The sequence below is a fragment of the Pollachius pollachius genome (genome assembly GCF_949987615.1).
Source record: "Pollachius pollachius genome assembly, chromosome: 7".
In the NCBI taxonomy this organism is placed as follows: Eukaryota; Metazoa; Chordata; class Actinopteri; order Gadiformes; family Gadidae; genus Pollachius; species Pollachius pollachius.
In genome coordinates, this window is record NC_136940.1 from 20,370,707 (window position 1) to 20,385,309 (window position 14,603).

The window sequence follows — 14,603 nt, forward strand, 5'->3', positions numbered from 1 at the left end:
GACCCTGTCAATGGGAAATTACAAATCAAGGCCAACCCAGACATGTACAGGTAATGTCTCTCCCTCTATCTTCACCATGTTTTGCATCTGGAATTGTTTGTGTGTGTGTGTGTGTGTGTGTGTGTGCGTGTGTGTGTGTGTGTGTGTGTGGGGGGGGGGGTCTGTATTGGTGAGTCATAACATGTTTTGTTTTCCACTGGAAAGGGTTCAAGGAGGTGACGTACCTCGAGGTACGTCACCTCCTTGAACCCTTAGCAATGCCTTACAGTCACTTTCCATACAATTTGTTGTATTCTTGGCATGATGTTGGTGAGAAGATGAGTGGAAGAAAAAGGTGAGCGAGTCGTACACAGTGATTGTGGAGAAGCTGGAGGATGACTGGCACATCAAGGAGGCTGAGCTTGCGGAGCTCAAATTCGCTTTTGGGTGAGTGTGGAATAATGGTGTTCTTCAAAAAGGGGACAATCTGTAACCTAGCTATCTAATGAATGCACAGAGCAAACATGTTCAAGCAATTTGCATTTTTTGCAATTTTTTCTTCTGCAAATATCATCAAAATTACAAGGCCTGTATGTCTTTATCTGTGTGGTAGCTCTGAGGAGGCCTTCCAGAAGGTGAACGTGAGCTACAGAACAGAGGAAGGCCTCTCACTGTTGCATCTGTGCTGCGTGTGTGGAGGTATGCTCACTTAGCGGATGACTATTTATAGCTCCTCACCAAAACATTACACCAGAGAGACAACTGCTTCTCTAGGGCTTCTTTCTACCGCGCTCAATGTAACATCCTTATTGATACAGGTTATGGGTTATATTGACCAACTCATATTGAATTAAGAGTATTTGTAATGTCAAAATAACCTTGTCACAGAGGGGTTACTGTAGGACAAGCAGGATTATGGGTCTGTTTACTCTAATGTACCAGGGCATAGGTATTAGACTTCACTAGGGAAACATACACTGACCAGTACTTTGACACTTGCTTATCTTTCCAATGGTAAAGTTGTGGGTTACTCATGGGTTTGGCCTGCTATAAAAGCTCTGTGAAAAGGGTCTGTGATGTGTTATCCTCCCTAGTTTATCCTATAACCATGCCCTGGTCGATACAAATAGCAGACCAACAATTAGTGTTATGATCGACATCTGTGTGTTTCATACGATGACACCTCTGAAAAAGGTATAACACACCCTTCTAATAAGCACCAATAGTACTCAGTACGTCAGAATGCCTCGTGGTTTTTTTTATGCCGATTTTGAGAGGATTCAAGCCAATATCAATATTGTTCTCCCTTACCAAATGCTTTGGACATTTCTGTAGTCTATAGGCCAAAACAGTCCACAAGATCTCATGTGAGACTAATATATGCAGAATCCTCATTCCTACTATTCTATACAGCAAACTAATAGGCTAGATGCAACAGAAGGTACTACAGTACAACACACACACACACACACACACATACACACACACACACACACACACACACATACATGTGTATGTTTGTGTCCAGGGACCAAGGCTCACATTCGCACCCTGATGCTGAAAGGCCTGCGTCCATCCAGACTCACGAGGAATGGATTCACGGCCCTCCACCTCGCCGCCTATAAGGTAGGACACAATAGATCTACTCTTCTTAGATTACTTTCTATTCTACTAGGTTCTATCCCACAGAGCCGATGGGAGCAATGTGTCATCGGATTACTGCTTAGCCAAAGTTAACCACATGGTGGAGTGCAAGACACACAAACACCAGCCGTCACTCAAGCCTTTAGTAGTTCATGTGTTTGCTGTGAGTGGTTATTAAAGGTTTACCATAGCGTGTGGTGTATACTTTTTCAATGAATAATACTGTTTGAAGGTAACGGAGTGTAGGATGTGACTTTGACTGAAGAAAGAAGGTGATTGCAGATGTAGTGGTAAAAGTTGACACATAACAAAGGGCTTTGCCTCAGTCCCCGGACCAGGAAACAAGTACATTTTGTCTGCTTGTCTCCAAAAGGACAGTGCAGAGCTGGTGACGGCTTTGCTCCACGGGGGGTCCGATGTCCAGCAGGTGGGCTACGGTGCGCTAACGGCCCTCCATATCGCCACGATAGCAGGGCACCACGAGGTAAACAACAACACAACCTGCTTTGTTCTTCCGTTCTGTTTGTGAGGGTCCAGCGACGCTTTTAGGAAACTGGTGTCTTGATTTGAAACTTCTTTCAGACGGTGGATATTTTACTACAACATGGAGCAAATGTCAACGTACAGGACGCTGTCTTCTTCACCCCCCTGCACATCGCTGCCTACAACGGCCACGATCAGGTCATTACCAGCCTCGATCGCACACTCCGGACTCCTGACTGCCAGGATCGGGAGGAAAATAACCAAGCGCAGCCAAACGTTCCCACTTTTGGAAAGTGGTATTTGTTGGGTCAACCAAAGAAATTAGGATTATGAGAAATGTATACAATACAGTTACATTTAGTGATGAAACAATTTGAAAGAGGATACAATATTGATATTCAGCCAGGAATTATTATTATGCATTCATATATTGTTACACACATTATACATGTTTTGCACACTAAAATAAAAATATGTCTGAGGACTGAGATCCTTTTTTTTGGTTTCTTCACCCCTTTTTTTGCTTCTCCCCCCTTTCTGTGCTACTCCGTCCTGGCGCAGGTGGCTAGGCTGCTCTTGAAGTTCGGGGCAGACCCCAACGTGAGTGGGGAGGTGGGCGACCGACCCCTACACCTGGCTGCAGCCAAAGGCTTCCTGGGCCTGGTCCAACTGCTGATGGGTGAGGGCTGCAAGACAGACGGTGAGTGCCGGACCCCAGCACGGAGGTTCACACCCTGCAAGGATCACGCCTAATGGTAACAAATGGCTGTGACAAAAAATCACATATGCATACGTCCATATGTAAATGAACATATGTGCCTCTGCAGTGCATTCATCATATTTCAAGCAATGCAAGCAATCCAGTTCCTCTTTTTATCCTGAATAGGCGAACATAGTTGATGTGTGTTTTACACCCTAGACTTGATTTATAAATCAATTTATTGATAGATCCATTACAGCACCTTAAGTAAGTATCTTGTTTCTATGCGTGTTCCTAGTGAATGTTCTGGATAATGAAGACCACGTGCCTCTTCACCTGTGCTCCCGCTTCGGCCACCATGAGATCGTACGGTTCCTACTGACGGGCCACGGTGAAGCCCAGCCACACTCTGTTAACATCTACGGAGACACACCGCTGCACCTGTAAACGACCCCAGACATCCACTACTGTATACACGCTGTCCATCAGGCTGACTGATGAATGAGGAATGATACAACGCGGATGTGTGTTGTGGTGGCAGTAGCGGCAGGGCGGCAGTAGCTCAGAAGGTAGTCAAGGTTGACTGGTAAACGAAAAGGTTACTAGTTCGATGCCCAGCTCCTGCTCGAGTGTCGAGGTGTCCCTGTGCGAGACGCCTCATCCTGACTGCTCCTGACAAGCTGGCTGTCCCCCTGCATGGTTGACTCCGCCGTCGGTGTGTGAATGTGTGAATGAATGGTTGTAAGTCGCTTTGGGTAAAAGCGTCGCCAAAATCCCCTAAATGTAAATGATGGTTGTGTTTCAACAGAGCCTGCTACAATGGGAAGTTTGAGGTGGTGAAGGAGATCATTCAGCTTTCTGGAACGGAGAGTCTGATGAAGGAAAACATCTTCAGTGAAACGGCGTTCCACAGGTATACTGTAGTAGTCCTCCGCTTTCAAGTTATTCATGTCATTTAAAAATATAAATGATTGACATGTTTCCCTTTTCCGAGCTGTAAAGTCATGAGAACGTTTGTGTGATTTGGACAGTGCGTGCACCTATGGTAGAAACCCAGACATGGTTAAGTTCCTCTTGACCCAAATCCCCATGAGCATCAACCATCAAGGCAGAGATGGACACACGGGTACGTCTTCACAATACTAGGCCGGTTCTTCTAGTATGGGCCGGATCTTCTCAGCCACTTAGTTCTGGCCTCGATTCATAATTTCTGCATTCTCCCTGTAGACATCCTAATGTGAGACCCCTAACCCTGACTCGATCCTTCATGGCGTGTCAAAACAACCCTTTAAATCACTTTGAATGTCAAGTCTGATGGTTAAAAAGTCAAATAAATCTTTATTTTAATTTTTGTTTATTTATTTGAGAAATCACTCTAAAAGGACAATGACATGGTTTCAACACCAACCTATAACTCACCAGATTACACTACTGGTGATATTTCACCTCTTCCTATCAATCCCTATCAAGTCCTTCCGTTCAGTATGCGCTGACCTGTCCCTCTGCCGAACCCCTGTCCAGCCCTGCACAGCGCCTGCTTCCACGGCCACATCCGCGTGGTGCAGTTCCTCTTGGACAGCGGGGCGGACATGAACCTAGTGGCCTGCGACCCCACCCGCTCCAGCGGGGAGAAGGAGGAGCAGACCTGTCTAATGTGGGCCTATGAGAAAGGTCTGTACGACGATGGATGGGTGGGACTGGCCTGTCAGAGGGGCAGCCTTGTCACTGCTCTGTGTTTTGGTTTTGTATTTTTTTGTGACAGGTCACGATGCCATTGTGACCCTACTGAAACATTACAAGCGCCCGGACGACTCCCCATGTAATGAGTACTCCCAGCCAGGAGGGGGTGAGTGACCTGGAAGCGCAGCTAGCAGAGGAATTAAAGGGACGGTATTTAATCTAGTTTGCTTTAATCATGTCTTTTTCATTCAGATGGCTCCTATGTGTCAGTACCGTCCCCTCTGGGAAAGATCAAGAGCATGACTAAAGGTACCGCTGACTTTATTAGGTTGCTTAGGGGACTTTATGTGGCAAAAGGCCTTAAAATAGAATACTTATACTACTACAATAGTTTTTTTTTAAATACTAAAAACGCAGGTAAGAGGCAACAAGTCTGTCACTTAACAATAATAAGGTATAATAGCATAATCCAATTTTCTAAGGCCCTAAACACATGCTAAGAGGTTTATTCAAAATTTTGTTTTTTTTCCACCCTTTCAGAGAAGGCTGATGTTCTTCTACTCCGGGCCAGTCTGCCGTCTCATTTCCACCTTCAGCTCTCGGATCTGGAGTTCAATGAAATCATTGGTTCAGGTTTCTGTCTTCAGTTGTATACTGTATATCTTTGTCTGTGCTGTTTGGCAGTGAAAAGAAAATAGGCTTTAGTCCACAGTCAAACATCAAATCTCTCTCTCACCCAGGCTCCTTCGGCAAGGTCTACAGAGGGAAATGCAGGAGCAAAGTTGTCGCCATCAAACGGTATTTTGGGACGGGACGCACATCTACTTAATTCACTGTCCAGTGGATTGTAATGAGTGAATTAATGCAGTAGCCAGTTGATTTAAAACCTCCTAGACACTTTGCTAAGGTTCACTTCTACTGCAGAGTTTGTATTCGAAACAAATGTGCCATCAGCCTTAAGATAAGAATCTATAGTCTGACTTTTAAAACTTCCCCTCAACGATGTAAAACGAGTCCTTCTCCCTCAGCTACCGAGCCAACACCTACTGCTCCAAGTCGGACGTGGACATGTTCTGCCGCGAGGTGTCCATCCTCTGCCGGCTCAACCACCCGTGTGTCATCCAGTTTGTGGGGGCGTGCCTGGACGACCCCAGCCAGTTTGCTATCGTCACCCAGTATGTGTCCGGGGGATCCCTGTTCTCCCTCCTCCACGAGCAGAAGAGGTGAGGAAGACTACCGGGGAGGCAGGCCCCTGACTGACCCGGTTTACCGCAGGCAGGGTTAGAGAGTTACTTACCTGATTAAGTCAATCTTTGTTTATATATCGCTTGTGCAAAAAGCGCAATATCATTGTGGAGAGGGAAATGAGACAAAATCAAGAAAAACATTAAATCATCGACATAATCATCAATCATAATCACAGAGATACATTTGAGAGGAATCAACAACACACATGGATTATGAGAAAGCTAAGCCAAACTTGTGCTGCAGACAGTTCCGGGGGGGGGGGACCTTGGACACTAAATGCTGCTTCCCTTCAGGTCCTGGTCTTCACCAGAATGACTGACAGGTCGTAATGGACCTGTGTGTGTACAGGCTGTATCCGAAGACATAATAACACAGATGCATTTCTAGGTCAAATAACCTTCATCTAAAGTTATTTTCTCATTGACTGTCGTCGAATCAATGTTCTTATTTTTCCCGTTTACGTGTCACTATACCACAAATGCTGCCATTGTTCAAAATGGATTCTACAGTAATGGCAGCCATAGAGCTGTAATTGAGCAATCAGTCCGGGGAAGCAGTACCTTCGGAACTCACAGGCGTCTGTTTACACAACATAGCGACACATGTCTCCAGCTCTAATTACTGTCCTTCTCCGTAGCGTCTCTGCCTCTCATGCACACACACATACACACACACACACACAAACACACACACACACACACAGACACACACACAGTCTCTTATATCCCTCGCCCCCCCACGCCCCCCCATCATTGATCCAGATAAAGTGTTCCAGCAAACTCTAAGCTCAGGTGCTTTCTAAGATAGACTACCTTCATTGATCCGCGGGAAGTGTGTGTGTGTGTGTGTGTGTGGGGGGGGAGTGTGTGTGGGAGTGTGTTTGCGTGGTGCGTGTGTATATTCAGTGTGTGTCTGTATATGTGTGCGTGTCTGTGCAATTGCAATTGCGTCTGTGTTATTGGTGTGCATTATGTGTGCGTGTGCGTGTGATCTGTTGTTCGTGCGTGTGCGTGTGCCTTTGTGTGTGCGGGGGTCAGGTAGCCTGATTGGCAGGGTCCATTGATCTGCTAAAGTGCTAAGTGGGCATCTGCTTTAATGATGTGTCCACGGCGCAGGCTGATTGACCTGCAGTCCAAACTGGTAATCGCCATCGACGTGGCCAAGGGCATGGAGTATCTGCACAACCTCACCCAGCCAATCATACATCGGGACCTCAACAGGTAGATGCAGATGTTAAAAGGCAAGGAAAGGCAAGGCAACTTTATTTATATAGCAGACTCATAGGGCTTCACATAGAAACATCGTCATGCAATAAAATGTAATGATAAAAATAAGATATGTAAAAGTAAACAAAGGCATTATAGAAAGTGCAATGTATTTAAGATTCAGCAGAAAGCTGAAGCAAACATACAATAAAATTAAAGGAATAAAAACAAAAATCAACAAAGGCAAAGTAAAAAAAATGCATTGTAGAAGGTAAAATTGTACATCGTACATTGTACATGTAAAATTTAGCAGAAAGCTTAAGCAACAACAAAGTCTTCAGTCTTGTTATAAGGGACCACCCCCGTGGGTGTGGGGATTGAACATCCCACAAAAACGCTTATGCCGTGCGTACTGTGTTCCCCTCAGCCACAACATCCTGCTCTACGAGGACGGACACGCAGTGGTGGCTGATTTCGGGGGTGAGGGCAGCAGCCGTCTCTCTCCCCTGTGTCATTGACTGTAAAATATGCTGATTTGAGGCAATTTTCTGGCATATGATTGAAGACGGAGTCTTCTTCTCCCGCAGAATCCAGGTTTCTGCTGTCGGTGGCGCAGGACAACATGACCAAGCAGCCAGGGGTCGGTCGTCATGGTTACACCTTGTTTTTTAACATTGTTCAGGAAATCTAACTTTAGAGCACGTAAAGGTTGTGACGTTACAACACCATGTCGGTCACTGTGTTGCACTAACAAACCTTAACTCAGCATTTTTTATTCTATGTGTTAATTAATCTAGACGTACAAGATTCATTTTATCAATCCCAGAAGGGAAATGTATACTTTACATTTTTGCAATTTTTGGTTACATCTTTAATTAAAGAAGAGAAATAGTGCTCACGGAAAAGACAATCATTCAACATATAGCGCATTTTTTTAAAGGATGTACAAGGTCACATACAGTAATCATTCTCCAAGAGATACTACCAACAGCCCTGGGCCCTGGGCTAGCTCCAGAAGGCTGCGTGTGCAGGCTGTGTGCGGAGGGGCTGACTCAGCAGCAGCACCCAGAGTGCGTAGCCTACTCGGGGGGGGGGGGCTAAGTGTGCTGTCTCCCCTGGGGACACACATGTCCTTAAGAACCACAGGGAGCGCCCTGCTTTACGGCTGTAATTGGACCTGGATGACAGTGTGTGCTTTAACCCTGTCTAACTCCCAAGAAATATATATTTAATAATGTGTGTGTGTGTGCCTGCGGGTTTATGTATGTGTGGTAAGATAGATAAGACAGACTTTATGGGTCGCAAAGGGAATTTCTCTCGGACACGTGGAAAGTGCATTCGTATATAAATTACATTTGACATACAAATAATTTGCATATGAATATGGTTGTTTGTGTGTGCATGTGTGAATGTGTGTGTTTGTGTGAGTGAGTGTGTACCTGTGCGTTTGTGCTTGTGAGTGTGTGTGTGTGTGTGTGTGAGTGTGTGTGTGTGTGCGTGCGTGTGTGTGTGTGAATGTGTGTGTTTGTGTGAGTGAGTGTGTACCTGTGCGTTTGTGCTTGTGAGTCTATGTGTGTGTGTGTGTGTGTGTGTGTGTGTGTGTGTGTGTATAGAACTTGCGGTGGATGGCTCCAGAGGTGTTCACCCAGTGCACGCGCTACACGGTGAAGGCAGACATGTTCAGCTACGCCCTGTGTCTCTGGGAGCTGCTGACTGGGGAAGTCCCCTTTGCCCACCTGAAGCCTGGTACCTCCTCAAACCTCCTCACTCCTCCTCAAACCTCCTCACTCCTCCTCAAACCTCCTCACTCCTCCTTACACCTCCTCAGATCTCCTCACTCCTCATCAAAGCTTCTCCCTCCTATTAACTCCTCCTCACACTGTCTCCCTCCTCCTCACTCCTCCTCACTCGTTCTTCCTACTCCTCACATCTCGTCACACCTCCTCGCTCCTCCTCGTCTATCTGTGTATAAAGACCTCCACATAACAATCGTCATGTGCACGTCCTGAAATCTCCTGAATTCTTGTTTCAAATATTATACAAAATATTAAGATAACCACAGTGTGATCATAATCATAATCATGATCATTATAACTACAGTGTATTATATATTATTATTATTTTATATTGTAAAAATCACATTTCAAACGAGCTAGTGTTTCTAGATGGCCAGACAAGATACAGTGAAGTTATTAAATAAGAGTGATATTTATTGAAAACATGATTACATATGAAGGTTTGTAATCCCGTGTGATTGGCGTTCAGGCTGATGCCATCGTTCATGTTCCCCTCAGCGGCCGCGGCTGCAGACATGGCCTACCATCTGATCCGGCCTCCCATTGGCTACTCCATCCCCAAGCCCATCTCAGCACTCCTGATGAGGGGATGGAACGCCTCTCCGGAGGCAAGTGAATGACTAACTGACTGACTGACTGACTGACTGACTGACTGACTTGCTACATGATCAACTGAAGTCTTGAATGACTGACTAAATTAATAACCAAGTCATTAAATAACTACTAGTTATGCGGTAACATGTGATAACTAGCAATGAACTAACAATTACTTAACAGTTAACTAGTGTCCTAGTAATCCAATGGTGTCATCAACGTTATACTTTTGCTACCTGCATATAATGTGTGTGTGGGGGTTTGTGCGAGCGTGCGTGCCTGCATGCATGCATGCGTGTGATAAACTAGTGAAAACAACAGGCGGCCCACCAATAAAAAAACATATTTCGTCGGCTACAAAATAAAAACCGTCTGGGGGCCAAATCAGCGCGTCCCACGTCAGCAGCCGAGCCCGGTTTGCATGTTCAGCAAACGACAGCGTTCCCGGGGGGCCCTCTTTATTGCAAAGCTATTCACAATCTACCAGCGCACACGTAAAGCCCCCACTGTGCAGCGCCTGGGCTCTTCATAACCGCCTCGACTTACATATTTACCTCTAATTATGATGATCATTAAGGCAGCCAGGCAGGTCCTTACACCACCCCACCCTCCTGCCCTCCCTTCCCATGACCCAGCTAACAGGGATGGTGAGTCAGGCAGGCGGTTGGTTAGCAACCCACCCCCACCCCCCACCTCGGAGGACCAGAGGCAATCCTCCCACTGGTTGTCGCCAGCTCCCATAGCACCCGGTGGGTGCCACTGTGTCGTGTTTAGTGTCCCTCATTGGTGTGCTACAGGATGCTGTGCACACTCATCGTTCAAAGACCCCTCACCCCACCACACCCACCCCTGCCTGCCGCTTGCACTTTGCCGAATTGGTATCCCATGGGTTGTGAAGGTGCTTGAATATGCTCTTGTAGTTGCTGGTTGGTTACTGAAGAATCTCCTTGATGCCACTAAGCCACACCTGTTTCAGTTTTAAAACGTATAACTTTTGCTACGTTAGCGCCTGGCGTCCACAATCCTCTTGCGTTTCAGAACCCCTAAAACTAGCCTTATTCAGTCTGGATGGACTGACACTGAGACTTTGGAGCACTACCATTGCTTAATGTAAAAGTGGTTCATGGTTTTGTCATTGCTTTTATTCCAGCGTCGTATTTCCTGCAACTAAGCAACCAATCGCTGGATAGACAATCTGCTTCATGTTTAGTCTGTTGCGCACGTGCCCAGTGTACGTGGATGCACATGATAAGCGTTTTTTAGGCGTGAAGTATCGACAGAGGTTATTTCTCAAACGCTGCTAAAACGCACGACTGGACGGAAACTAAAACGTATTAGGGTGGATGTAGCCTTGAACATACAAACAAATAAATGTAATACAAATATAAAGAAAATACATCAACAATAATTAAAACAACCTAACAAAAGAGCTTTTGACAATAATAGGAAACTACAAACTAAGAAACATTAAAATATTCATAAATTAATTATCTAACATTACTTATATCTATTATATATGTATAATATCTATTATATATATATTATGTTACAATATATATGTTTTTATGTACATACGTAGATAGATAGATCGATTGATCATTATAGATATAGCAATATCTATATCTATCTAATCTATAGATAGCTTTTAGTTTATATTCCAAAACACTAAAGGCTGATGTGCGCTGTGTTCCTTGGGTGTAATGTATTGAAGGCTACCTACAGGCTGGGGATGTGATGTATAATTGAGAAGCTCTGGGGTGGCCCGGGTGTTTGTTGTTGTGAAGTCGGGGGAGAGATCTGAGGACAGCTCCCCAGCCTGGCTTCACCTTTTGCTGCGTGTGTGTGGGCGGAATAAGCGGACCATGGAGTGGAAGCACATGGGTGTGTGTTTTGTGTTTGGTATCTTTGATGTTTGACACACCTTAGAACACTGGTTGGTGAGGTTTGTCTCTTGAGATGCAGATAGTCCGCTCATAAAATAAAATGTACTCACCTCGTCGCTTTTTCTGGCTATTCTGCACTCAGGGATGCAAAGCTAAACTTGGCCATGCAATTTCATTTTTTTACATTTTACAGCACGCTGTTCTCAGCCTCACTTGTGTAGGTCACTTTGTGTGGTGACTGAATGACTAAGTGATGAAACGTTGATATCAGTTCCTCATCACGTAGGACCGACCTGAGTTCTCGGAGGTGGTGAGCAGCCTGGAGGAATGCCTCTGCAATGTTGAGGTACGGCCACGGAGATTCACAGCTTAGTAAAGCAGAAAAACAGTGAACAATTACTTCTTACTGACTTTAATGATATGTATATGATGAATATCTGATTCTCTCCTTCTACGGATCTATTTTTTGTGTGTGTGTGGATCAATGGCTCTATGTTGGATCTGTGTGTGTGTGTGTGTGTGTGTGTGTATGTTTAGTTTTAAGTTTAGTTTAGTTTGGTTTATTTCGATCACATCGATTCACAACATTACATACAGACATAAGTAAAGAAAAGGTTAAAAAAATAATAATAATTATAGTTCTCGTCTTAATTTATGCATTGACATTTCTTATCAATAGTACTGATCGAAAAGGTGTAGGATGAAGCCCTTGCTTATTGCACCTACCCTTTTTACGTTATGTTTTATCTATTCGTTTTGCGTAGGTCCCTCAGGATCTTTTATTTTTGTGTGTGTGTGTGTGTGTGTGTGTGTGTGTCCCAGCTCATGTCTCCGGCCTCCAGCAACAGCAGTGGCTCTCTGTCCCCGTCCTCCTCGTCCGACTACCTGCTGGGTCGGGGGGGTCCCGGCCGGAGCCACGTGGCCGCGCTGCGCTCCCGCTTCGAGCTGGAGTACGCCCTGAACGCCCGGGCCTACGCCGTCTGGACCCAGAGGTACTTAGTTATCGGCATACTTATTCAACCTAGTTTCGCACTCTGGGTTTTCTACCTAAATGACTCCCAAGGGTCAAAGCCAAACACTCTAACTTCTTCTTCTTTCTCATGTCCTTCTCACGTGCGAACAGCAGGCTATCCTATCCTCTATCGTTCCCAGGCCTGTGCTACAGTAATTGCAATGTGCTACAGTAACTAAGACCGTCTTGCTGGAAGTGATAGCAGTGGCCCGTGCTATTGTTCATCCTGGCACCTGTAAACCACTAGTGGTAGTTTCCTGCAACACAGAGGAATGTGGTTGCTCAGATACAGGAGCCAGGCACAGGAGGGGGGAACAAAACAAAGAAAAGCGCAATAAAACATGCATGGCCTTCTGACCCGGAGCACTCTTTTTACCGAAGGCAATACGTGTGTATTGTGTGCACTTGTGTGTGTAAATGTGTGTGTGTGTGCGTTTGTATATATATGCGTGTGTATGCACATGCTTGTATGCACACATGTACGTGTATATATGTGTGTCTGTGTGTGTTTATATGCATGTGTGTGCAAATGTGGGTGTATGTGTATTTATACACATGTGTATATGTGTTCCCATGTGTGCAGCACACGTGTGTGTGAATGTGCGTGTGCGTGCGTGTCTGGCAGACGGTTTCAGAGGTAGGGCAGGCTATTGTGGAGCAGGGGCTGTGACGCTAGTGTCTGTCTGTCAGACATTCCTTGGCACCACATCAAGTCTGTCTCCCTGTTACCACCAGAGAAAGTGGGTGGCATCACTTGCGTATTACAAATCCCTAGAGATATACGATCTGGCAGGATAGTCTTCTTGTGTGTAGCCCACCATATCTGTTTTTTTCCATGATGTTGGGCTATTTCTAGTACAACTCATATTGGTGTGTCGAAGGAGGCATCGGCCTCCTACTTGTTGTTTGTTGTTGCTGGTAGTTAATGTACCCACTTATTGTATGTCCTATTTAGTTATAGTACTTAGTTATGTAGCATATTATCCTAGCTATCTTTGTTGTATACAGGGAATGGGTTAACCTAGCGATTGTTAGTGCTTGGCACTTGGTTGCTTGAACATCCTTATTGTACCGACAGTGATATATTGTTTCACTTTCTTATGACAAATGTAGTTATTCTAAGTTGCGTTGGATAAAAGCGTCTGCCAAATGCCCTAATTGTCAACGTAAATGTATTAATTGTCCTCAGCGAGCAGCGCCGTGCGTCCGGAGGTTTGTCCCTGGAGGAACTGCGAAGGAACATGCAGTTTGCACCCATTGACCGCAACGGTTTGTATTGTGTTTGCTCTGTTGGTATATCTACGTATCATCTGCTATTGCATCTCTATATCATCTGTTCTATATCCACATATCGTCTGTTATCATAATGGTTGGTAATGGGAGAACAGAGCTCATTACTTTAACAAAAATGTTTTGTACTGGTTTAAGGAAAGATATGATATGATCTTATTATGATATAATAAGAATATAAAAACAAGGGAGCTCCTCTCATCCTTCAAGTTGCATGGCTGCTGGCTTCTGTAAGTGTTGTATGACTGCAATTTCTGGACTTTCCCATGTCCCATCTATCCCCGAATCTATTCCATGTTTGAAAGGGCTGCAAGACGGAAATGTTCCAGAACGTAACTGCAAGTGCCTGAGAGTTTTTCCCAGTAATCTGCCAGGAAGGTGTGAAAAGGGGCTTGGTTAAAGGTGCATTATTATACCACCAGGTGTGAGTGTGATTAGCCGTTACCTACTTGTGATGCCTCTTCTGACATCACAAGTGGGCATGTCCACTTAGATGTGAGTTGGATAGATCAGTCTACCAGCCTACCCATTGGACCGTAGCAAACGTTGCTCAACTATCTGTCAAACATCTGGGTGGCCACTTGTGATGTCAGAAGAGGCCGATTTCAAAACGGCTTGTAACGGCTATTCACCCTCAGACCTGGTGGTATAATATGACACCTTTAATATCAGACCTCCATGTGGTGAACCTGATGTTTGTTCACGGTCTCCAGGTTACGTGTCTGATCCCATGAGCACCATGAGGTTCCACTCGTCCTGCAGCAGCAGTGGCAGCTTCGAAGACAGTAACTAACACCACTAGCAGGGCCGTCCAGCACTCTAACCTAGTTAAACTGTGTCATTTTATTACCCATACTGTTGGTAAGACTTTTAAGTAAGGGATTGGATGACCTTTTGCCGTGAATATGTGAGACACCTTTTGTGTCCTTAAGTTTTGCAATACAAATATCCTTAATGATGTATCCATACAAATATGATCTTTTAGAGTACTCTCATAGGGACTTCATGTAAATATTTCTTCATTCAAGTCTTTTGTGTGTTTATTGTTTAAGATTAATAGAATCCGAATAAAAATCTGTCTTGTACAGA

At 44.9% G+C, this 14,603-nt stretch overlaps 1 protein-coding gene across 2 annotated transcripts; it reads left to right on the forward strand.

The window, feature by feature from the left end:
* Nucleotides 1-10: 10 nt before the first annotated feature.
* On the forward strand, nucleotides 11-14,486 carry tnni3k (TNNI3 interacting kinase; the record flags this gene model as incomplete). 2 transcript variants are annotated; one of them, XM_079739174.1, is made up of 25 exons in its annotated part: nucleotides 11-50; nucleotides 318-426; nucleotides 593-678; nucleotides 1,508-1,605; nucleotides 1,997-2,107; nucleotides 2,206-2,304; nucleotides 2,668-2,806; nucleotides 3,105-3,249; nucleotides 3,615-3,719; nucleotides 3,838-3,932; nucleotides 4,328-4,477; nucleotides 4,569-4,652; nucleotides 4,739-4,795; nucleotides 5,027-5,119; nucleotides 5,227-5,284; nucleotides 5,515-5,709; nucleotides 6,850-6,954; nucleotides 7,367-7,419; nucleotides 7,527-7,579; nucleotides 8,553-8,685; nucleotides 9,234-9,343; nucleotides 11,499-11,558; nucleotides 12,035-12,204; nucleotides 13,414-13,493; nucleotides 14,228-14,486. In XM_079739174.1, the coding sequence occupies 25 exons, from the start codon at nucleotides 11-13 to the stop codon at nucleotides 14,305-14,307; spliced, it is 2,508 nt and encodes an 835-aa protein (XP_079595300.1). In that variant the 3' UTR covers nucleotides 14,308-14,486. The 2 variants fall into 2 exon arrangements, with proteins under 2 accessions (XP_079595300.1, XP_079595299.1); XM_079739173.1 differs by lacking the exon at nucleotides 14,228-14,486 and having other exon boundaries at nucleotides 13,414-13,843.
* Between the last annotated feature and the right edge of the window lie 117 nt (nucleotides 14,487-14,603).